Source organism: Mercurialis annua, linkage group LG5 (genome assembly GCF_937616625.2).
Source record: "Mercurialis annua linkage group LG5, ddMerAnnu1.2, whole genome shotgun sequence".
Taxonomy (NCBI): Eukaryota; Viridiplantae; Streptophyta; class Magnoliopsida; order Malpighiales; family Euphorbiaceae; genus Mercurialis; species Mercurialis annua.
The window spans coordinates 43566776-43591939 of NC_065574.1; the positions used below are offsets into that span (position 1 = coordinate 43566776).

General features: G+C 33.4%; 1 protein-coding gene across 1 annotated transcript; it reads right to left on the reverse strand.

The window, feature by feature from the left end:
* Positions 1-20686: 20686 nt before the first annotated feature.
* LOC126682151 (pectin acetylesterase 7) lies at positions 20687-24424 on the reverse strand. Its single transcript, XM_050377733.2, has 12 exons — positions 24142-24424; positions 23881-23963; positions 23635-23764; positions 23432-23511; positions 23262-23348; positions 23049-23173; positions 22561-22621; positions 22407-22460; positions 22236-22313; positions 21665-21770; positions 21131-21279; positions 20687-21018 (listed from the first exon to the last, which is right to left on the reverse strand). The coding sequence occupies exons 1-12, from the start codon at positions 24272-24274 to the stop codon at positions 20908-20910; spliced, it is 1197 nt and encodes a 398-aa protein (XP_050233690.1). The 5' UTR covers positions 24275-24424; the 3' UTR covers positions 20687-20907.
* Between the last annotated feature and the right edge of the window lie 740 nt (positions 24425-25164).

Below are 25164 nucleotides of genomic sequence, written 5' to 3' on the forward strand. Positions count from 1 at the left end.
TTATTCCAACTGCACGTAGTTCGCAAGCAGATAACCATTTAACAATTATAGCGCAAGTAGTAAACACTTAATTGTCTTAATCGTTCGTATATACAGATGCTAATTACTTATTGACGTAATAATCCTGATTTGCGCGCGCCACGTCACTTACTACTAATACACATATCACATAAATGCAGACAACTAAGGTCCGACTCAATGCTACAGTAGTTCCTAGGTTTTCATACTGATAGAGTATCTCAACTCAAACAGACATTTAAACAACACTGGCAGTGGTAACTAGACCAACTGCTCTCGAACAAACACTGAAACAAACTTGCAGTGGTAACTGGACCAACTGCTCTGCTACCAGCATTGTCACGACCCAAAATAATTGAGCCGCAACCGGCGCTAGGGAACGGGAGTGGTAGCTCCGGAACCCGTAGCTAGCCTCAAACCATTATTAATTTTTCGCAAATAATAAACAAATAATATTTAATCACGGAAGCAAACACATTTATATACCATATAAATAAGTATTTACATTAACTGTTTAAACCTCGCGGGCTCTAGTTACCGTACCCTGTACGAACTGGCCTTGCGGTACTATATACGTTAGTTAATGTCTCAAAACATGTCGCCGGCATCTAAGGCCGTGAACTACATATAATATACGTAGCCTACAAAAACATATAAACAAGACAGCAAGTAATATGTACACTCAAAATGTACTGCTGTCTAGGCTACGACTATGTCACACGGGACTACTACTGCAGCATTCACAGAAGTCAGAAACTAACATACACAGCTGACTTCTGTACTCCAAAATTGGCCTCTAGCTAGGTCCACATACTAAGCACCTAAAAGACATCAAAGGTGAGGGGTCAGTATTTGGAAAAATAGTGAGTGAGTTTGCATTTACTAACGGTATTAATATAGAAACATAGCATCGCGTTTCAAGAAAACAATAATATAAAATAATAAACAGGTATTTGATCCATTCGAAACTAATATCCTAGCATGCGACACATCTCTTAAATAATCATATATCGTCCAGTCTAATCATTACATTTCAAGCTGTGAGTCCAACTCACTGGTGGGTCCAACCCACTAGATACGGGGACTCCAAGTTATACCGTAACCGAGTCCTCACTCATATCAAATCATTATCTGATTTCAAAATTCTTATTCGTATCTCGTTATACGTATTAATTTATTTCTCAAATGCAAACACACTAAACTGACTCGATACTGGTGATCACACAGCCTATTGACACCCAATAGGTAGCTAGTTTCTTCGGATCGCATACTAGTTCTCGTATATATACTTGATAGAAATATCTATTATTTACTCAAACCATATATCATGCGATGCGATAAACAGTATAAATATCTATATAAAATAACTTCAATATATAATACACGAAAGTAAAATACTACTCACGGTGACCGCAATCCAATCAATGACGTGGTATATGAAATGATATGCCCTCGCTATCCCACGTCTACTGACCTCTCCGCTTGCTAACACGTCTGATACATAATAATTAATGTTTAATGATTAGATATTAATCTCGTATTATTACACGTATATTACTTTCAAGTTTTAGGGTTTAGTTTCATTCTTAATGTTATTCGTGATCTCGATATTCCTTTATCGTATTCACGATATATCGATCTCTGGTTCTCGTATGCGAGAAACGTATATTATCCTTAGCGTTTTCCACTATCATAGATCACGTAAAACGTCGAGCTAAAACTACACTTTTTAAAGTATTAGGATCCTTAATCGCTTTTAGGGTTTATTATTCGAAAATACTAAAATCCCACTCACTTATGGCTAAAAGTCCAATTTGATCCCTACGGGCTAAAAGTCCATTTTAGTCCCCGTGGACCCACTGTGCGGGTGTGCGAAAGCACTGTGCGCCCGCACAGTGTGGTGTGCGTCCGCACACCGTGGGTGTGCGCCCGCACAGTGTGGTGTGCGTCCGCACACCAACACTGGTGTGCGTCCGCCCACCACGGGTGTGCGATCGCACACCACGTGCGATTCACACACAGCCCCCGGAAACGTTGTTTCCGGGCGTCCCGTCGTGCTACCATTCACCATATACGTATAAAACCTCATTTCCTTTAAAACCCGTAGCTCAATTTTCATTAAAACGCTAAAACCGAGCTTAAATTGATAAATTTCTATTTTAATACTTTCCCGTCAAAATCTAAAATTTCCATTTTTCGAGACGTAGTGGCTAAATTACCACTTTGGTCCCTGCACTTTATTTTAAGCTTTTTCTTGACATTTTTTTCCATTTAATTCCAATTCCAACTTTAGAATTGAAATATATTATTAAATTCCTTGCTATTATCTTTTCCAAAACCGACCTACTAAAAGTTATTTATCTTAATTTTTATCGGAAATCTTCCTGATTTTGCCACTCTGGCGAGTCCAAATTGGACACGTGGCCCAATTAGATAATTAAATATTTTGGGGTATTACAATTTGTGTATTAGTATGGAATTGTCATTATTGTGTTAATAATAGAGATCACGCAATGAGATCTAACCCATCATGTGCAAGTGCCAGATGCTGGTATTTGATCACCTATAACGAACTGACTTGAATTTAATTGACTATATGAATATGCATGGAAATGATACAATACCTTTAACAAAATGTTGCAACTCCATAAAAGATGGTAACTTAATAAAAAGTTATATTTGTTCATGAAACTTTTTGATTGCTTATATATTTGTATTGAAGATACATTATCAACTAATTTAATCGTAACTTAAATTTCTATTAAAATATATACAACTAGAGATGTATACAAGGTGGTGAATTATAAGTATATTTTTATGAAAATATTTGTGAGCTAGTGTATAATTTCAATCAAACTTGTGAAATTATTAAGAGATATGCGCAAGACGATTTTATTTAATTTTTACATATTCTAACAGCACTTGACTGGTGTGGATGTTTGTGAAAAAAAGACCATTCAAAACTTCTGTAAATCTAATATATAATTAAAATATAACATTAAAATATTCAATTTTTAAATTTGATTTGAATTTTTTTTTATTCAAATATTAAGTAAATATTTCTCCAAAAATATATTAAGTAAATACTAACTTCCTTGCTTATTATAATTAATAAAATAAATAAATAACCATTCAAAAATATCAAACGTCATACATAAGCTTTTAATCATCATATTTTATTCATAAAAAGATCAATCGTATTTAAGTTTTTCTTATATAAAGAAAAAAAATTGAAATATTCTAGTACTACATTATTAAGGTTGGACATCTAAATCAAGGGAAATATAGAAGCAAATTTATGAGAGATTGAAACAGCTTTGAAAATGATAAACAAGTTGCATGGCTTGCTATTGAAGCATCATGACCAATGATGGAAACTTATGTTTATTTGGTTAACCAACAAGTGTTGTTGGCAACACCATATTGAAGACTAATCAACCAATAAAAACAAATTTATTAATGTGATAGAAATTGACTACTTCTTTTGTGCCTATAGGTGGGAATTAATAAAAACTATATTAAGGTCCACCATGTTCATTGTACCATTTTCGATGTGGTTTCACAAAAATAATTCAAGATAAGTCTAATGATAGAAAACACGAACATTATAGGATCGGAATTTTTTCAAGTTGAAATGAACTTAAAGAGATTATGTTCACGATTTACACCGTTTATTATGAAATGAATGGTGTAGATCAGAAAGGTATAATTTTAATTAAATCAATCTACACCGTTCATTTAATAATGAACGGTGTACATCGTAAATATGACTCTTTCAAGTTTTCAATCCAAAATTACAAATTAAATATAATTCTTTTAATTAATTAATGGGTATTGGTAAAATTAAATATTAACACTTTATTTTTTTAGCGATTTCAACTTAACGTTTAAAACGTTAAAAAACAAATCTCATCTTTTCCGATTTTTATATTTTATAATCTCATCCAAAATTCCGGTCATTTTATTATCTTCTTTAGGTTACAGAGCGCAAAAATGCGAAATTAGAATTTTGTTTGTAAAATTTTAAAACGTTGAGATTTAATATGTCGATATGGCTGCCACATATATAAATAATGGCCGGAAAAGGGTTTGGGTTACAAAATGCAAAAATTAAAAAAATTAAAATTTAATTTTTAATGTTTTAAACATTAAGCTTAAATTACAGAAAAAGTGAAACGTTAGAATTTGTTTTGCCTGCACCCTTTAATTAATTCCATCACTTTCATATAACCTACATATATTATGAAGGAATCAATTTTGCTTTCTTAAATGTCAATTTTATAACATAGTCCATAACATTATTGGTTGAGATATATTATGGTTCAGTTCAATTGCTTCCCAACTACATGATATCATAAGATAATGAAATATTATCTGATTAATTGAATTCTGGCTTGTTTGAGATGTTATGATATGCGTTGCCATGCTGGAGATGTTATCTAAGCAGAAAAATTGCAATACCTTAACATTTATAAAATAAAATTCAATTTTATTTGATTTTGTAGCTTTGTTATCTTTTGGTTTGATTTTAAAAATAATACAGTTCAATCAGTTTTGATATAAACTGAATCAGACAACTAAATGAACCGACTCGGTTGATTTGGTTTCATTTAAAATGTTTTAAATTCTGGTAAATTTAATTTGATTTGATTTAAAATGATTTAAATTTTAGTTCTGTGTGAACTAAATACAACTCTCTATATGATTTACTATTAATCATATTAAGTGCTATGCTGATAGTGTTATATATTTGATTCCTTATTAATAATTATTTTATAACTGTTTCAAAACTAAGTTAAAAATTTAGTTTTAATAATTGTATTAGATTTTTAATGGAGATTATTATTTATAATCCTTGAAATTTTGGAAGAAGAATTATTTCAAAGGATTCAATGATACTAATAAAAAGTTATAACTCTTGTAAAAATCTCCAAAAATGCTCTGAACTTTTCAATTTCCCCGCCTTTTCCTCTAGTTATAACTTCCTACCTTAATCATGCATACCTATTACCCTCTACTGTCAAAACCCAATTCCCAAAGTGTTTTTCCTCGAACAAAGGATCACATTACCCTCTCAATTTGGCACAAAATATAAAAAACATCAAAATTAGCAAAATCAAATTATTTTTATTCCAAAACTTGACATAACCAACTAAAAAACCCTCCTATACTGATGTGGCACCTTAATTGGAGAGTGAGTTCTATAAATATCATAATTTACTCTAATTAAACTCTAATTAACTATTGGGGTTTTCTAGATTCATAATGCAACAAAATTTCAAAAATTTATCAAAAACCCAAACCAAGATCCATGTAATTCGGATAAATAGATTAATAACATAATTAATACTTATTTATATGTCGAATTCCAACATCAATGTAGGAAGGAAGGAGGTAGTTCACTTTGTTAATACCTGGCCTCGGATCAGAAAAGCATCCAAAAGAACACGTCTTCTACGAGTATCCACACGAATAGACCTTAGCCAAAACTAGTGCTTGTGTGCTAGCACTATTGCTTCACAAAGCAATTTCGAATTATTTATTGATCGTGTGTCTTGTGTTTATTTCGAAAAACATATATCTTAACACTCTAGGTTTAATAGTCTATTTATAGAAAAATAAGACATTTAGAGTTTACTCAAAAACATGTTTTGCAATCATATGCAAACATTACATTTTTTGATAACTCTTTTGAGTTTGTGTCTATCAAAAACTCCTTTTTGATCATTACAAATATATATTAATTATTATTATTATCTTTAAAAGATAATACCTTAAGAAAAACGCTTATCTTTAAATTTCGAATTTCAATTAATATATATTATGAATTATATATATAATAATCTGTTAATCACTTAATTTCATGGGCTTGTATAACCCATAACTGTTTTGAGTCTGTTTTTAGTGTGACACTCTGTAGGTTTATATAACGTTGGCAGTAGGCCCGAAATCTCTATTTCGACCCACAAGTCATAAGTGGCGTCTGACAAGACATTATGACTATCCAAATTATATGAATATCGATTATCTGATTTAACCATTTACAATAATATCTTAATCCATTTGTCTCACGATATCCTGATTGAATATAAGGTATAGTTCTATCATCCTTATAATATTCAATCATTAGTTTCTTGATTTTAAGTAGACTGAAAATGATAACTTTTTATCAATTTATTTAGCATGGTCAAGGATTTCCTTCAGTCTATCTTCTTCAAGGGACCCATAGATATTTTACTGAAATAAATGAGGGACAAATTCCTTTTCGGTCACTCATATTTCTCACATCGTTACTTTCATATTCAATGATAATCTATTCCATTATCCTGTTAAAGATAATGTAAGACTGTATCAAAATATGAAATAGCTATGTAGAAATCCATGGTGATTTCAAGGTCGAAGGATTATACTAATAGAACTGTAATGAGAATTACTTATGACAGTGATCTATGTAGTATTCTCAAGGTGGGTCATCTAGTGCTTTATTTCTCAAATAGCACCTATGATTTGACTTAATATTTCATATACTTGATTAACAAAACATAATCATCAGTTAACATCATACTAGTCTAAATATTCTATTAAGATTAGGGATATATAGAATATAATTTTTATTGTTAAAGCTAAGGGTTCTACTATCAAGTTACATACTTGATGACTTTAGAAAGAATTAACCATTCAAGTATTTTAATCATAATATAAAATGATAAAAAACAGCCAATCAATAAATAACAAAAAGATAAAGTCAATACATGGTCAAACATGATTGACCTAGTGCATATCACTAACAATAACCATAAGGGTTAATTCCAATAAAATACCAAACGTTTGAGAATTTTATCAGTTATAACCAAACCTTTTAAAATTGTCAAGTTTAGCCAATTTTGGGATATTTAGAACCTTTTTTTAACCATTTGCGAAAAAAATCGAAATTTCTATCATTCGTGAATGGGCTAAACTACCCGATTTTGATTGATATGGAATATTTGAAATATTTTTTAGCATAATCAATCAAAATCAGCTAGTTTAGCCCATTAACGAATGAAATTTTTTGACTTTTTTCGCGAATGGCTAGAAAAGGTTTTAAATATCCAAAAAATGGCTAAACTAGACAATTTTGAAAGGTTTGGTTATAACTGACAAAATTCGCAAACGTTTGGTATTTTATTGAGATTAACCCTAACCATAATTACGCTTTAATTAATACAGGGGTCTTTTTGAACTTTTTCAAAAAAACTCAATTTGTTTTTGATTTTCGGAGAGGAGGAGCTCCCTCCACCTCCCCGGATCGGTCTGTTCTTGAATCAAGAACATACCGAGATCTGTTTTTGATTCAAGTTATAATTAAAGAACATCATTAAATAAATAAAAAACTGATAATATGACAATTACATAATAATAATTTCTGGTATCATATTAACTGTGAGCCATTTATTAAGCAGCATGTTTAAACATCAAAAACACCAATAAATTGGGACGACGCTTCGGATCCCCCATGATTCAACAGAGCAGCAACGGTGGTCTTTGTTTTGGGCTAGGTGTTGAATCCAACAAACGCAAAGAAACTGCAACAAACCACTTCCTCTTCTTCATCACCGGATTTGCATGCAAACTGTGATGGTGGTTTCGTTAGCGATGCCGACTACGTCAGAATGAACATATTTGCAGCAAACGGTTCCGGTGATGCTGTGTTCAAAAAATAAAGGCATACACAAGGGTTGAACTGGCAGCAGTGATTATTCTTGAATTGGCAGTGGAATGGAAGGTTATACTGTTATAGGTCTAGGTTAATTTTTTTTCTTTTTCTAATTTTATGTTAATTAAAATATGTAATTATTAGGTATTAATTTAAAATGTTAAATAAAAATTAGGACTATTTTAAATTTTTTGCCATAAAAACCCACCTTGGAAAAAAATCACCATCAAAATCGGAGAGTGTGTCTCACTCTCTTGGGTGAGAGAAGGGAGGGGTACCATTTTTGACAAATTCAGGGTAAAAGTGATATTTATTTTCCCAATTTGGATGTTTTTGATACTTCGTGCCAAGTTGAGGGGGTAAAGTGATCCTTTGTTTGTTTTTCCTCTGCGTCTTTAATTTGAACCGTTTTGTCTAAGTTTACACTCTTGAGAGCTGAACTATTTGATTACACCTCTCCAGCTCGACCTTATGCTATGAATCATTTCAAATAGGAAACTGGATCTTCTAGTTCTGATGTTAGACACCATGGTCAGGAGCCCTTGGACCCTATGCTGCAAGATATTCTTACTACAGATACATCTACTGCCCTTGCTAGTTTATAGGATATGATACATATTGGGTCCACTTTAATCCCTTCTTTATTTGTCATGTGGTGCATCCTCCTGTTGTCTCTCATGCATCACCAATATTCACTCATGCAACAATTAACACTATAATGGATCAGTGTTGGACCAAGTCCTTTTGATCTCTTTCATTTTGACTTTGACAATCAATTTAAAAGTTCTAATATTGTTTATAAGTGTACATGAACCTATCAAAACCATCATGACTTGATTCAGAGAGTTCTAGAGAGAATTATTTTTTTTGGAATTCAAAGTTCTAGTGAGCTTTTTGTGCCCGTGACGATTGTGTGTCGCGGGCATGACATAAGGGTTACGGGTGTGACTAGACGGCATCGCGGGCGTGATATGTCCAAGAGTTTCATACCCACTTTGAGGAAGATTATCACGAGCGTGACACCCAGAGCCGTTGGAGTTTCAACAGATCTTTTCAAATCCCCCAACGGCTACAGAACACTTGGCAAGCTCTGATTGGACCACCTGTACAAAGGGTGTGTCACGGGCGTGACATAGCTGTGTCACGTGCGTGACACAACTATTTCCAACAAAAATTAAGCCCTCTCTTGGAAGACTTGATGGAAGATTGTTGAGGTTATAAATACCCCTCATCTACCATATTTATATGGTTAGACACTTTAACATTAACAACAAATACAAGCATTCAATGAAACTCTCTCTTATTAAATTGTGCATAATTAAATGATTATTTTTCTTTGTTGCTGATAATCAATATTTGATTTATCATTAGTGTTTGTAAGTTTATGATTAGCCTTGAAAAATTACTTTGTGAGTTTGTGTTGAACTCTAGAAAAACACTTTATTGTAATAGTTAGGTGTTCAGCTTAAATCACCCATTTAGTGAATTTATTACAAATCTCAATCTCTGATTGAGTAGTTGAGTAGAATCGGTTTATGATTCGAACCGCTCTAAATTGCTTGTGTTCTTTCTTCTATCTCTCAAACACTTAACTGAACACTAATCTATTTTTAATTTCTAAAATAACCTTGTTCACCCCGCCTCTAAGGTACTGTTTGGGATTTCAATTGGTATCAAAGCTAGTTTGCTCATATATTTTTTAATTGCGAGTTCTTCGATCCAAATTGCTACAAAAAAATTCACTAACACTCTTCGTTCTTTCTTTGATGGAACAGATTATCCAAATTGGAAATTTTGGATGGAGAATTATCTTAATATTGATGGTGTTTATCTTTTGGGGTATGGTGCTTGATGGATATATTGCTCCCACCAAAGAAGAAAATGGTGTTATAGTGCCTTGGCCAAGGAAAGAGTGGACAAGAGATCAAATTCAAGCTAATGCCCTCAACTGGAAGGCAATTTATTTGATCTTTTCTTCTTTGTGTAGAGAAGAGCAAATAAGCGTTCAACATTGCTCAACTGCTCAAGCCATGTGGAAGATACTTGAGAACCATCATGAAGGAATGATCCAATTGAAGGACAAGAAGGTTGAGTTTCGTATTGGGGAGTATGAAGCATTCAAGAACAAGTCAAATGAAAACATTATCGAAATCACCAATAGGCTCCTTGCTATCACCATAAATCTGAAGAAGCTTGGTAAGCACTACACTCTTGGTGAAATCAATGGCAAAATCCTTCGTTTATTGCCTCTCATAGATTGGCAACCGAAGGTAACCGCTATTAAGGAATCCACAACTTGATGACTTTGAGAACCGATGAACTCATCAAAAATTTGCTTCTCCATGAGATGACTTATATGAAGAGTATCCAAGAGGCCAAGAAAGCTCAAAAAAAGAAGACCAAGAGAATTGCTTTGAAGGCTAAGGAAATTGAGACTAAGGTTGAAGAGGAAATCAATTTGAGTGATGATGAGGATGATGAGGAAATGGTGTTGATGTCAAAGAAGGTTAGAGATTGGAAGTTGAGGAAGAAGTCACAAGTTCAAAGATATGAGCACAAAGGAGATTCTTCTAACTTCAAAAGACCATCTACTCATAGAAAATAGGTCTCAACTCCTAGAAGAGATGTCACTTGATATGGATATGACAAGCCGAGTCATACTAAATTGGAATGTCGGCAAGGGGCTAAGAGGTCCTTCCAAAAGGACAAGAAGGGATTTGTGACTACATGGGATGATGAGAGTGACTCTCAATCCGATGTAGAATGTCAAGAGGAAGAAAGGGCCAATCTTTGTTTCATGGCTTTTGAGAAGGAAACTACATCTAATGTAAGTTCCCTACCCTTTATCTTTCGGGATGGTATAGGTATAGAAACACATGCTAGTTCTAGTGACATTGTTGTTATGAATAATATTGTTAACGTTAATGATGTGTTGGTTGATGATTTTTTATATTTTGATGTTAATGATGAATGCCATGACATGATAAATGAGCTAACAACTAAGTGTAGTGACTATCATGCCAAAATGAAAGTTTTTAAAAAGGAAGTCTCTATGGCTAAAATTGAAATGCTCAATTTGAAGAAAGAAATTCAAGACTTGAAATCTTTTTTAGAATCTATCCCTAAGAAAGATGTCAATCTCTTGCTTAATGAAAATGAAAAACTATAGAGTGAAATTTCTTTCTCCAAATAGCTCTATCTCAAAATTTCAGAAAAGGATGGAATCTTTGGACAATCTTCTTGATTCTCAAAGAAACCCAACTATAAAATTTGAACCTGTCTATAGTCACAATCCCTCTAGATCAAATGTGACTACTTTTGTGAAGGCTTCTTCACCTCAAACTTCTTCCATAGAAATTCCTCCTACTTTGGTCAAACCAAAAAGGGTGAAGAAGGGGCATGTTTAAGCTCCTAAGGTTAAGCCATCTTTGGCTTCTATAACTAAGAGCAAAACAGGTACAAGACCTCTTAGACATGCCCATGCCTCCTAATATAGTAACAGATGAAAGAAGAGAAGCATGAAGAAGAATCATGTGCATTATATCTTTATGCTCACTCTCATGTCAATACTCATGCATACACATATGATCATTCTTGTGCACATTGCTATGCTTATACATGTGAGCTCTTAGAGCAAAGACCTACCCAAGAAATGCTCATATGTCCTATAGGCTTCAATGTGTGTATTGTATGAGATTTGGTCATAAAAATATGGATTGCTATGTGAGGAAAGTCTAATTGAGATTGATTCCATTAGACTACTCTAGTCCTAACCTCCAAGGACCCAAAGTAATTTGGGTACCTAAAGTTTGAGTTTGTTTCCTCTAGGTGCCAAAGGAGTCCGTTTCGCATAAGACCAAATGGTATTTTGATAGCGGTAGCTCAAAGTACATGACCGGACACATCTCCAATTTCACGAATTTAGAGCATAAAAACTTGGGAAGTGAGTGTAAGTCAATTATGTGACAATGGCTATCATGTGACTTTCGATTCCAAAGCTTGCTATGTTTTCCAACCAATGGATAATGTAGTTGTCGTCAAAGGAATCCAAAAGCAAAACATTTACATAATTGACTTGATACGCTTGAGAACCGATATGGCAATTGTTTACTATCACTTAGCGATGAGTCTTGGTTGTGGCACCAAAGACTTGGTCATGCTAGCTTAGACCTCTTAAATGAGGTAAATAAGGATGAACTTGTCAAAGTTTTTCCAAAGCTAAAAATTTCAAAAGACAAAATGTGTGGTCCTTGTCAAATAAGAAAACAACACAAGTCTTCTTTTAAAGCAAACAATGTTGTTTCAACTACTAGATCATTACAATTTTTTCACGTGGACTTGTATGGAAATATGAGAGTTGCTAGCTTGCGTGACATGCATTATACATTTGTTATTGTTGATGATTAGTTTAGATTCACTTGGGTTATATTCTTGGCTCATAAGAATGATGCTTTTAATGCTTTTAAAAGTCTTGCAAAACGTGTTCAAAAATAAAAAGATTTACATATTTCAAGTATTAGAAGTGATCATGGAATCGAATTTCAAAATGAATTTTTCAAAGTGTTTTGGGAAGAAAATGGTATTTTTCACAATTTTTCTTCTCCAAAATTTGACTTTAAAATGGATGAAGGTGTATTCTTGGGTTATGTCTCTACTAGCAAGTCTTTTAGAGTTTTTAACAAGCGTACCTTAGTAGTTGAGGAGTCTATACATGTGGTATTTGATGAGTCCTCCAAGAAATTTTCCGAAAAGGACTCGTTTGCTCATGATTTTGTAGGTACCTTTGAGGATCTCACACTAATTAAAAATCAAGAAAATCCATCAAGAGAAGTGGAGGTTCCTCAACCAACTCAAGGAGATCACAAGGTGGAATCTGAATCTCCTCCTCCAACTCAACCATTCATGATCTATCTAAGGTCTTTCAAGAAAAGCCATCCTTAAGACTTGATCATTAGTGATAAATCAAGGGGCGTAAGTACTCACTCTCAATTTCATACTTTTGCTAATGTTGATTTCCTCTCTAAATTTGATCCCACTAAAGCTAGTGAACCTCTAGTTGACGAATGTTGGGTGATTGCAATGTAAGATGAACTCAATGAATTCGAAAGGAATAAAGTTTGGGAGCTAGTCCCCCTCCTAATGGTCATACCATTATTGGAATAAAGTGTGTTTTTCGGAATAAGTTGGATGAAAGCGGAGCAATAACTCGGAACTAGGCCCGATTGGTTGCCCAAGACGATAACCAAGAGGAATATATTTATTATGAGTAGAGGTTTGCTCCGGTTGCTAGATTAGAATCTATTCATATGTTATTAGCATATGCATCATGCATGAATTTTAAACCTTTTCAAATGGATGTTAAAAGTGCATTTTTAAATGGTTTTATTGAGGAGGAAGTTTATGTTAAACAACCTCTCGGTTTTGAAGATTACAAACATCAAAACTTTATTTTCAAACTAAACAAAGCTTTATATGGTTTAAAACAAGCTCCTAGAGCTTTGTATGATAGGTTGAGTAGCTTTTTGCTCTCAAATGGTTTTTCCAAAGGCAAGGTTGATACAACTCACTTTACAAAAACTCATAAGCATGGTATTCTATTTGTCCAAATTTATATTGATGATATTATTTTCGCTTCTACTAATGAGCTTCTCTGTCAAGACTTTTATACATGTATGACTAGCGAATTTGAGAGAGTCTCATGGGGAAACTTAAGTTCTTTCTTGGATTTCAAATTAAACAACATGAAAATGTCATCTTCATAGATCAATCTAAGTGCATAAAGGAAATGCTCAAGAAGTTTGGGATGAAATCCTTATCTGGTAGCAAGACGCCAATGAGTACCACCACTAAATTGGACATAGACGAATCAGGTAAATGCATTGATATTACAATATATCGAGGTATGATTGGTTCACTCCTTTATCTTACCGCTAGTAGACCCGATATTATGTTTAGTGTATGCTTATGTGCTCGTTTTCAATCTTGTCCTAAGGAATCTATTTATATGCGGTTAAACGTATTTTTAAATATTTGCATGGCACTTTGAACCTAGGAATTTGGTACTCTAGAAATGTGGACCATATGTTACTTGACTACTCTGATACCGACTATGCAGGTTGTCTTTTAGATCGTAAAAGTACCTCTGGGACTTGCCAATTTTTGGGTCATAGTTTGATCTCATGGAGTAGCAAGAAACAAGTATTTGTGGCATTGTCAACCGCGGAGGCCGAATATGTAGCGGCCGGTTGTTGTTGTGCTCAAATCTTATGGATTAAACAACAACTTTTGGTTATGGTCTTGCACTTAGTTACATTCCCATCAAATATGACAACACTAGTTCAATCAACCTAACCAAGAACCCTATTCAACATTCTAGAAGTAAAAACACATATATTCGCCATCATTTTATTCGTGATCATGTGCAAAAATGAGATGTTGTAGTTGAATTCATTGATACAGCTAATAAATTTGCGGACATTTTTACCAAGCCCCTTAATGAAGATCATATGAATTTTATCATTAGAGAGTTTGGTATGCTTGCGGATATGTTTATTTGAATTTTTCATGTTTATAATGCTTAATTTTTGATATTTAGATGCCTAAAATGTTTAATTGTGTAAAATGTATGGACCAACATTGATGTCTATCAAATTTCTTGATATTTATACTTTTTGGTGCCTATTGATTATCAGTTTTTCCTTACTTATTGGATAAAAGGCTTGGCAATGCATAAAACTTTTGATTTTCTTCAAAATATAATTGCTTTTTCAGTATGTCATGAGCGTGACATACTTGTCACGGGCGTGATGAAGTTTCTTTTTTTGTCAAAGATAATAATTGACTCTTTAGAGTCTTAATTATTAGTTTGTTAGTTACGGGGGCGTGGTTCGAATCCACAACCTCTTGATGCACTAGTAGCATAGGCATGGCATATCATTTACATGGATTCGATCAACAAAAATCCTAGAATGAATTAGGAGTGAAAACATTACCTAACAATGAAGAACAAGATGATAGATTAATATATTAACCCAAGATAATAAAGACTGGAAGGAAATCAATAGGGTCCTTAAGCCACCAACCACTGACGGATATAAGGTAGGGCCAGGCCCTACCTCACACTTAAAAAAAATACTCCAAACTTGTGAGTTAATTACACTTTTTTAATTAATTTTGCACACTGAAATTAATAAGCAGTGTACAATTTAATACTTGGTTTGAGTTTATTTGATAAAAAACTTCATCAACTTAAACATTACTGCATAGTAAAAATTAATGTGCAATTTGAATTAGTCTAAAATACTTATTGTAGTTGGAAAGCGTATAACAAAGCCAAATGTATGGTAAAGGCTACTCATTAATATAAATCAAATTAAAAAAATTCTCAGGTTGCACCGTCCTATCAAAATTAGATTCTAATTTGAAAATTTTCAAATTTCTATTCAAAAATATACTCTTAATTTTTTTAAAAAAATTCAAATTTAGTGAACATAATTGCTATAAATACACATGTTAACAACTCAACAATTTAATTAATCTTAGAGATCATATTCAAATTTATATTTTTGATGATTGAAATACAAGCGATTTTTTTGATCTTAGTGATATTAGTAGTCTTGCTAAAATAACGGTTAAAACTGAAAAAAAACTATTTATTTTTCTTTGTTCTATCTACTTATTCGGTTGGTATTGATATTACCAGTTCCATACATTTCAAAAAAACAACTTTAAGTGTTTAACGATTAGAATATATTACAACAATTTCAAAATATGAAAATTTATAGGATATATTTATCTCAAATTAAAAAACAATGATTTTTTGATTTTGTAACGCATTTTTTTATTTTTCATTTTATTTTATATTAAAAAATTAAAAATTATACATTTTAATCATATTTTTTGTGGTATTGATATTTTAAATTTTTTCAATTAGATTTGTGCGCTACCTCAATTTTGGAGCTGGCTTTGTTACTGCCACAAACGATGAACACAATGTAGAAATCACTTAGATCTTGCGAGAAGGATGTAGAATCATGTTCTAAGCGTAATGAATCGCACCCAGACTAATTAAAATGAAGGAATTATTGTTGTGAGATTAGCCGCAGCGGAATAGCAGAAAATAAATTAGGAAATCAAGCTTATGGCAAAATATAGAATCGAACTAAAAACAAACACAAAATTTACGTGGTTCGTCAATGACAACTCCACGGGCAAAGGAATGAGTTTTATTCACTAAAAGATGAAGAATACAAAAGAACGGTAGAGATTTTTCTAATGCCCAAACCCAACAATAAACCCAAATAATGCTTTGGTCGTATTAATCTGCCTCACACTCTTAAATTATACAAGCCATGAACTTGTCTATTTATAGTGTTCTAAATAGGTCAAAGGAATAAAGAGTTCAAATCCAAAAAGGATTTAGACTTCCTTTTCCTACACAAACCTAATAATGACATAATCAACATCCAACACATATTAGGATAAATTAAAGTCCTAAACTAATTAGAATTCTAGAAATAATCCTAACAATCTCCCCCTTGACTAGAATTCTCTTGCATCTTCAATAAATTAGAATGACAACCAAACTCCACCTTCTCCACTTCACCATAACAGGTTACTACAATTGAGAAATTCCAAACAAGCCCAAGAACGTCTTGAACTTGCAAAATGACACAATAGATAAATCAAATAACTTATCAACCAATTGGCACGCAGCTGCGAATTTGTTGGCCTTGATCTTGGCTATGTCATCAGTAGAATCTGGCGAAAGAGACGAAGTCGTAACTGATCCATCAATCTCATACAAACGACCAACTCTATGAGCTTTCAATAACACCACAACATCTTTCACAATATCCAAAACCCCATTCCTGCCATAAAACTCATATCCACAAATTTCTAAAGTAGATAGAGAGATACGATTCTTACGCATTTCAGGAACATGTCGAACGTCGGTGAATGTTCTAACTTTTCCATCATGCATCTTGATCTTGACTGAACCAATGCTCAAAATTCTGCAAGTTCCACCATTGCCCATAACTACAACTCCACTATCAACTCTGTTGTAGTCGGAAAACCAATTGAAATTGGCACAAATGTGATATGAACAACCCGAATCTGCATAAAATTTTGAACTTATAGATTTATGCTGCACTTTTGGACCAAGCCGGTTCTCTGGGTTAAACCGGTTGTAGAACCCGCTCCCCCTAAAACCTGAATCTCTACTCCAAACTGCTAACACATCTTCATGGTCCTCATCTGATTCATCTTCAACAATATTGGCTTGAACGTTAGGCTTTCGATAGTTTTTGCTTTTTGGATTTTTCCAACAATCAATTTTTAGATGCCCCTTCTTCTTGCAATAATTACAAGTAGAGTTTTTGTGTTTCGGACACTTGTTATCGTAATCTGTCTTCATGCTAGTACTGATTGTAAAGGCAGTATCAGACATCTGACTAGCATTCCCCATTAGCTCCTTATCCATTAACTCCTTCGAAAATAGGGCAGATTTAACTCCCTCAACAGAAAGCGTATCATGATTAAATATTAATTTTCACGAAATTGCTTATAATCAGAAGGTAATGAACGAAGCAACATAAGAGACAGATCTTCTTCATCATATTTAATATCCAGACTCTCCAAATCCATTATAATGGAATTGAATTCCCTAAGGTGTGTTTTCAAAGACGTACCTTCAGCCATATGGAGCATATGTAGACGGTTTTTGACAACAAGTTTACTGGTGAGATTTTTCTTCAAGAACTGCGTTTCAAGTTTCTTCCACAAATCCAAAGCGGATTTTTCGCGTAGAACTTCACGCAAAATATCATCAGATAAACATAGTCGGATGGTAGATAGAGCTCTCTCATCCAAATCTTCAATCTCGTTTTCAGTCATCTTCTCTAATAGCTTCTCCTTCTCCAGTAATGCTTTTCGCAATCCAGCTTGTGTTAAACAGTCACGCATCTTGATTTGCCATAAGACAAAACTCTTAGTGCGATCAAACTTCTCAATTTCAAATTTTGTCATAGCCATATCAGAAAATTTCCCAAATAAATCCCAAATCAGAACTGTTGCTCCGATACCACTTGTTGTGAGATTAGCCGCAGCGGAATAGCAAAAAATAAATTAGGAAATCAAGCTTATGGCAAAATATAGAATCGAACTAAAAACAAACACAAGATTTACGTGGTTCGTCAATGACAACTCCACGGGCAAAGGAATGAGTTTTATTCACTAAAAGATGAAGAATACAAAAGAACGGTAGAGATTTTTCTAATGCCCAAACCCAACAATAAACCCAAATAATGCTTTGGTCGTATTAATCTGCCTCACACTCTTAAATTATACAAGCCATGAACTTGTCTATTTATAGTGTTCTAAATAGGTCAAAGGAATAAAGAGTTCAAATCCAAAAAGGATTTAGACTTCCTTTTCCTACACAAACCTAATAATGACATAATCAACATCCAACACATATTAGGATAAATTAAAGTCCTAAACTAATTAGAATTCTAGGAATAATCCTAACAATTATGTATTTTCTACACAACTATTCGTTTTAGGGTTTGTGAGGGTGAAAAAGGGAATTGCTCACTCGAAATAGGGGGTCTATTTATACACTCTCGTGGGCTTTACATGGATTTTGATTAAAGTCCAACGATATATTAGCTATTTTTAGAGTTAGAAGACTCCAAACAATGAACCAACTGACTAGAATTAAGTAAATCCTCTCGGTAACAAGACATAGAAAGCGGGTTCCGATCCGATATTACAATTGGGAGACATCAATATTTTATTAAAATATGATAGTTTTGGAAAACATGCAAATACAACTTCAAAAATTATCCGGAAATGAATCAAATTAATATCGAAAACTCAGACGACACATGTGACACATACAAATATAATTTAAGACTTAAATAAGGTGTCACAATGCTAAAACCAACCTAAACCAATCCGGAACCAAGTAGAAAACATAACAAAAAAATACAGGGTGTTACACCTGCACTCTAGGATAAATACTATGCTTTTCAATTTAGAGGAATTACAAATGATCAACAGGTTGAAGTAGCTTTGGATATCATGTATCCCAATGCTCGTTTTACTGTATCTCTCATGAACTCCTTTAGTGAGAAAGATAAAGAAGACTTGGTGGTGCTTTTAAAAGAAATAGTCATGATGGCTGAATTATCTGTGCCTACAACAACTGAGGAATTACAGCATTCCCTTCCCTGGCTACCTTGTCCATCTCAGATTCGACTGAATGCTCGTACATGGAAGTAGCTTGCTCGACTTGGGGTTTCTGATTATCCATATGATGATGGCAGTTCCTCTTCCTCGGGTAATTTGGAGGGTAAACGCAAGTGGGATCAGTTTATGGTTCCACCCTCTTTTGATCCCTTTATCCGTAAATCGAAGGTGTTCATCACTGAGATACATACATCATATTATCTCCTCCTACTCTCCCCATTAGTACATCAAGCTCTTCAGACTCCATGTTACATACAGCTGACATGCTTTCATATTTACCATCTGATTTGTTTGCATCTCATGTTGAGGAATTTTTGAAGGGTCCTGAAACCAACTATGAATGGTCTCCATCAACTACATGAATCTACTCAGCTGGAATTGTCAGGGGTTGGGGAATCCCTTAATAATTCGACATCTACTTTCTTTGTATAGACAGTATTCTCCATACATGGTGTTTTTGATGGAAACTAAAATAACAGGATGAAATTCAGAAATGGATTGCTTCACTCAAGTTTCCTCACCAGCTCTTTCTTTATCCTTAAGGAGTTTCTGGAGGTTTTTTGCTGTTATGGACTGATTTTTTTGCATGTACATACCTACAACTAGGATCCTTTTATGTAGTTCATTCTGTGACTATGCCTGATGGTTTCTTGTTTGATGTTATTTTGTGCCATCTTAGTACAGTTAGAACTTTAAGAATGCAACAATTTACTATTTTATTGCATCGTAACACTGTTTATCAGTTAATTATATAATAATAGGGGATTTTAGTGATATCCCCTTCGGATAAAAAGGTGGATTTTTTTTTTGATTTTTTTGCACATGTTACTTTTAGTTCTTTCCTTAATGATATGCAAGTCTCTGATTTGGGTTTTTTGGAATCTCATTTTACCTGGTCTAATCATAGACAATGGCCATTTCATATTCAAGAAAGGATGATATTATCATCCGATGATGGGCTTCTTTCATTCTTGATTCCCTCATGTTTAGTATTTTTTTTTTCAAGATTTAAACTGATCAAGACATCAATTGGTGCACCGGAAAAGAGATCATCAACGCAACTTTTCTAAATGTTTCTGATATTAAGAGTGCATTTATTACAATATACTGGCCAAACTTCTCCATTTATTGATTAGCATTATGTCCAAAGAGTCTCAACTCTTACAAGCTCATAACCAGAAGGAACTTTATCGGGCCTAGAAATCTCGACAAAATTGGGTTTAGAATGGTGACCGTAATACGATTGACTTAATTTAGAATCAATTTCTATAAATTTTCATAAATATTTTAATCAATCTAGTAGTTTAATTTAGTTTAATTTGCTCTACTAGAAAATATTATCTCATTAGCATACACCTATTAATGATCCATTAATAAATTTAGATATTAATAAATGGTAAATATACCAAAAATTACCAACTTTTTCGTGTTTTGCCTTTTTAACATAAATTTTTAATCTAGGCAAAAAAATACACGAACTTTCCATTTTTTGCAATTAAAACACCAGCACCGTTTTGGATGCAAAACAACACCATTTTTCAAAGGAAACACAAACGTGGCCTTAATTGCAAAAATTGAAAAGTTCGTATATTTTTTTGCCAAATTAAAAATTTATGTTAAATATGCAAAACTCGCGAAAGTTGGTAATATTTGATGCATTTAAACCTTAATAAAATTATAAGATTCAAGCACCGACTTATTTCAGAGCGACAACAGACATATAAAATAAATTTATTGAATTTAAATTTCCATTTTAATTACGTTTCAGAATACAAACAAATGATTGCATGAATAATACAGACACTCAACAGTAGTACATCTAAGTCCTGTTGTTCCGTTTATTTACTTTGAAATCAAAAATAGCCTCTTACTCATTATGATACTTCAATGGTGACTTATGGAGTAGGCAACATTTTGTTCCTGTAGATGTACAATTGTTCTTACGAATCCGAATCGATTTTGACGCAAGTCGGGTTGCAAGGGTATGGGCAATCTATCTTTTGGAATGCAGCACGGCCGTAAAACCAATCTCCCACTGCCTTTCCCATTTTCTGCAAACACATATTTTATCAGAATTTATGGATGTTGAAACAAAACTGAAGTAAATGCTAATGTAATGCGTCGGGATTTTCAGAAGGAAATATGAGATGGTCACTTAATTACCGTATTGGCTACTACTGGAGACTTAGCGTCCAACCATGTCGACAACGATCCAGACTGGCAATGTGCATGACATGAGTTGATGAATAAACCATTGGCTGGTTTGCTTCCAGCTCCTGAACTCAAGGCAGCCAGGAATTGAGTTCGGAAACCTGCAAATAGCACCCCCCAAAAAAATTCAGAATTGGAGCAAAAATAAAGAATAACAGACAGGTTTTAAATCTCTCAGCAGTTACGTTGCACGGAACCTTGCCGAGTCCTACATTCAACTTTTCGTTTCCAGAACGAAAATGCTTCTCAAACTCAAATTTTTTAAATTGATAACTTAATTTTATTAAAAAAAACGTTTTGTTTTATGTTTCAGTATTTCTCGTATCAACGTTTCTGTTTCCTGTGTTACATAGCGTAGCAGTTTTATTTATCGTATAATCAACAGATGACTGTCAAAACTATATAATTGTCTTAAATGTGAAACCTATTGAAATAGATTAATTAATTATCAATCAAGAACGTAGCTTAACAGGCTTTGATAGTCACCTTGCACAGTTTGGAGCTGACTAGCCGAGCACTTCTTTAAGTCGAGTTTGCAGCTCTTCCAGAATCCCTTTTTGTCGACAGATGTAGGTGCCAAAACATTCTTAATCTGAACAGTAAGTATAAGTTGAAACATTAGAGATGAAAACAGAGAGGATTTTGCAATTGCATGCTGATTTTTCAGCAGGATTAGTTGAATAAGGCACACTCATAGGCCGAAAATATGAGATTTTCGAAGAATAAAACGAGCACAGAACAATATTTAGTGATATTTTGTTTTACTGATAATTTCACTGCAATCACAAATTAGGAGGTTCTATTGTTTCAGAACGATAAAGTCTCATTGCACATCTATGTTGCACAAAAAAAAACGCGTAAATGGAAAATGATTAAAACAATATTTTTAAATGAATAGCTTATAAATTTGAAGTGTCAGACTTTCATAAATGTTTCTGAAATTAAAAACAGAACCCCGAAACATAAGACTTAGTAAGTTTCCATGCAATATAGCTGTACGCTAAGCAACTATAGCAAAGTATTGCTCGTTTTAAATGAGAAGTGTAAATTTTCTAACCTGCCAGGAATCATAGGCTGAATTGATGACGAAAAGCGGTGTTTGCATGGTTTGAGTCACATACTGTGGGAAGAAGCACTGCAATAACATAAAAAACAAAATATGTATTTGTGAGAACAAAATAGGACCAGCAAAGTTCTATAAAATCAAGAACATAATGAGCACACTTACCAGGTCGGGTCTCATTTTTGAAGTACATGATGCAGGCAGATTCTTTGCTGATCCCTGTTGAAAAGGTGGATGGTTCGAATCAAAAGGAAAAAGGACGTTTAAGCTAATAAAATTGGAAAAAGCATGAAATAGATTCTAAGAGAAAAGAAAGTACATGTAATCGAACTACGCTACCGAAAAAGTTCTCAATGGCACGCCCTCCAGCAATATCCTGCCTGTGAAAGAACAATAGAGTGTTATAAATGTGAATAACCATGTATGATGCTACGGAACATATATAACATAACACTAGGAGTGTAATTGAATCGGCTAATTGGCGAGCTACAGAAGATTGACTCAAAATTATCTTGTCAAGTTTGAGGTTGAACTATTCGAGTCAACTATCGAGTTGATTTTGAATATCAAAATACTCGCCTTGACAAACTCGAGCTTAATCGAGTTTTAATTAATTTACAATATTTATGCACATAATCTAGTTGAACCGATTCGAACTTGATTTTCAACAGAACACGATGGATTTCAAGCCAAGTTTCGAGCTGTCATAATTTATGGTGGGGTCAAGTTCGAGTTTAACAGTATTTCAACTTGATTATACCCCTAGATAACATAAATATAGACCTAATCAAGTACGATCTTACTAACCCATGAATGAAAAAGCCAGCATCAGACACACATTTAACTCTAGCAGTTGGAGGAAGAAGAGCTGCGAATTTATCGCAATGCAAAATAGAAGCCAATCCACCAGCAGAGCAGCCAGAAAGTATAGCCTGTCCATAAAGAATTCCAATCAACTTCTTTAGCAAAAATCAAAGAAAAGCTATTGATGAAACAATGGAACTCGAAAAGACGACTTACATTTTGAGCATTTTTCATCCCTTTCGCCAATAACTCATCGATAACGGCACGCCAAACCCGTTCTCCCCTGAAGTAAAGGTTTGTTTTCTGATCCACAAAAATGATTTAAACCCATAAGTACATATACAACTCTAAAACATTCAAGATAAACCAGTAGATTTAGATCTTACAGGGTCAACAGCTTCAACATCACCAGTAAAGGATGACCCATCACAGTACTTAATCTTAATTCTATTCCAGTTGTAGAAATCTAAAACACAACATAAATCAAAACCAATCAATGTACGGCTTCAAAATCAAATTAAAAAGCTAAAACCAATCATAAACACAAGATCTAAACAAAACAAAATTTAAAAATGGGGGTAAAATTTACCAGGATTAGCAGATTGCTTGCCACCTAATATGCCAGAGAAACCCATTGTCTTCTCCATTTTTAGAGATGAACCTTTATATGTGTTCCTTCTTTGAGAACAGCTTTCAAGATCATCGCACCATCCTCCTCCCTGAATATAAACAACCCAAAAACTAATAATAAGAAATTCCAATAAAAACCATTATGAAAAGAAAAAAAAAAAAACTTTTTAAGCAACTTAATTAGATTGAGTGTCTAATTAATCACCTCCATGTGAACAATCCAACTGTTAATACCAGAACCATATCCCTTATCATAGTGGTAAGCTGGTGCACTACCATCCAAACAAACTGCACAAAAAACACAACAAAAATTTCCATAATTTTCACCGTAAGTTATAAGCGCTAAGCAGCATTCTGCAGAAGTCGTAGATTCAATTCCTCCGACAAACGCTCTCGGTTATCAAAATAAAAAATAGTGAAAATAACAAATCTTGCTTGAATTGAAAATTAGATAAAAAAAACTCACCAGCTCCTCTAGCTTTAGCTGTTTCAACAATGGTAATAGGAATGCTACCACCATCTATTTCAATGACCAGTAAAAGCATACAAGCTAGAAAACAACACCATTGTCCAAATCTTGAAGAATAATCACCACCCATTTGATCTCTGCAACTAAATTCAATGAAAAACTTATCTGAGATGCAGAGATTTAAGCTAAAAAAACACTTTATTTCTGAAAAGTAATTTGTATTTCAGACAAATTGTAGTGGATGGCAATTGGCACCTGTTGAGAATATATATAATGTGTGCAAATGAAATGATGCCTTTACTTTCTGTATTTATAAAAGAATAAATATTTTATTTGTGGTTTAGAGGAATTCAAAGGTACAATGATTAATACATCTGCATGTTACCCAATGAGCCCATGTTTATGACTTTATTTGGCAGTCAAAATCTAACAGATTTTTGACAAATAAATAAATCCAACAGATACAGCCAATGCCAACACGGTTTTAAATTTTTTTTACTATTAGGTGAGGGAATTTAGAGTTTTTAGTAATTATCTATTGTTTTCATTATCTTTGAATTTACTATTAGGTGAGAGAGTGAAATTCATTGCAACCGCAAAAATAGAAAAGACTAGGAGTATTTAAGCATGTTAACATAAAGAGCATGCATGCATGGATTATGCTACTTTTAGTCCATATTATTCAATAATTGATAACGTTTGCTAATTATTTTATGCGCTGGATTTAGGTTGTTTTTAATTGTCACTTTAAAGTTGACAATTCAGAGTAGAGTTTGTTTTATGGAAAATTATACAATGCAATTGTTGCGTTATTTTATCCATACAAAAAAAATCAATAATATGCTAATCACGTAAAATATTCCAAATGTTCATTTATTTATTGTAAAAATGATAAGGGACTGTAGCATTCAGTAATAATTTTCAGAGAGATTCGCCCGTATGACGGGCTTGTGATCCATTTGTTTAAATTCAAGCATGTTAGATCAGTGCACAGTTGTAAATTTGAATGATTGAAATATA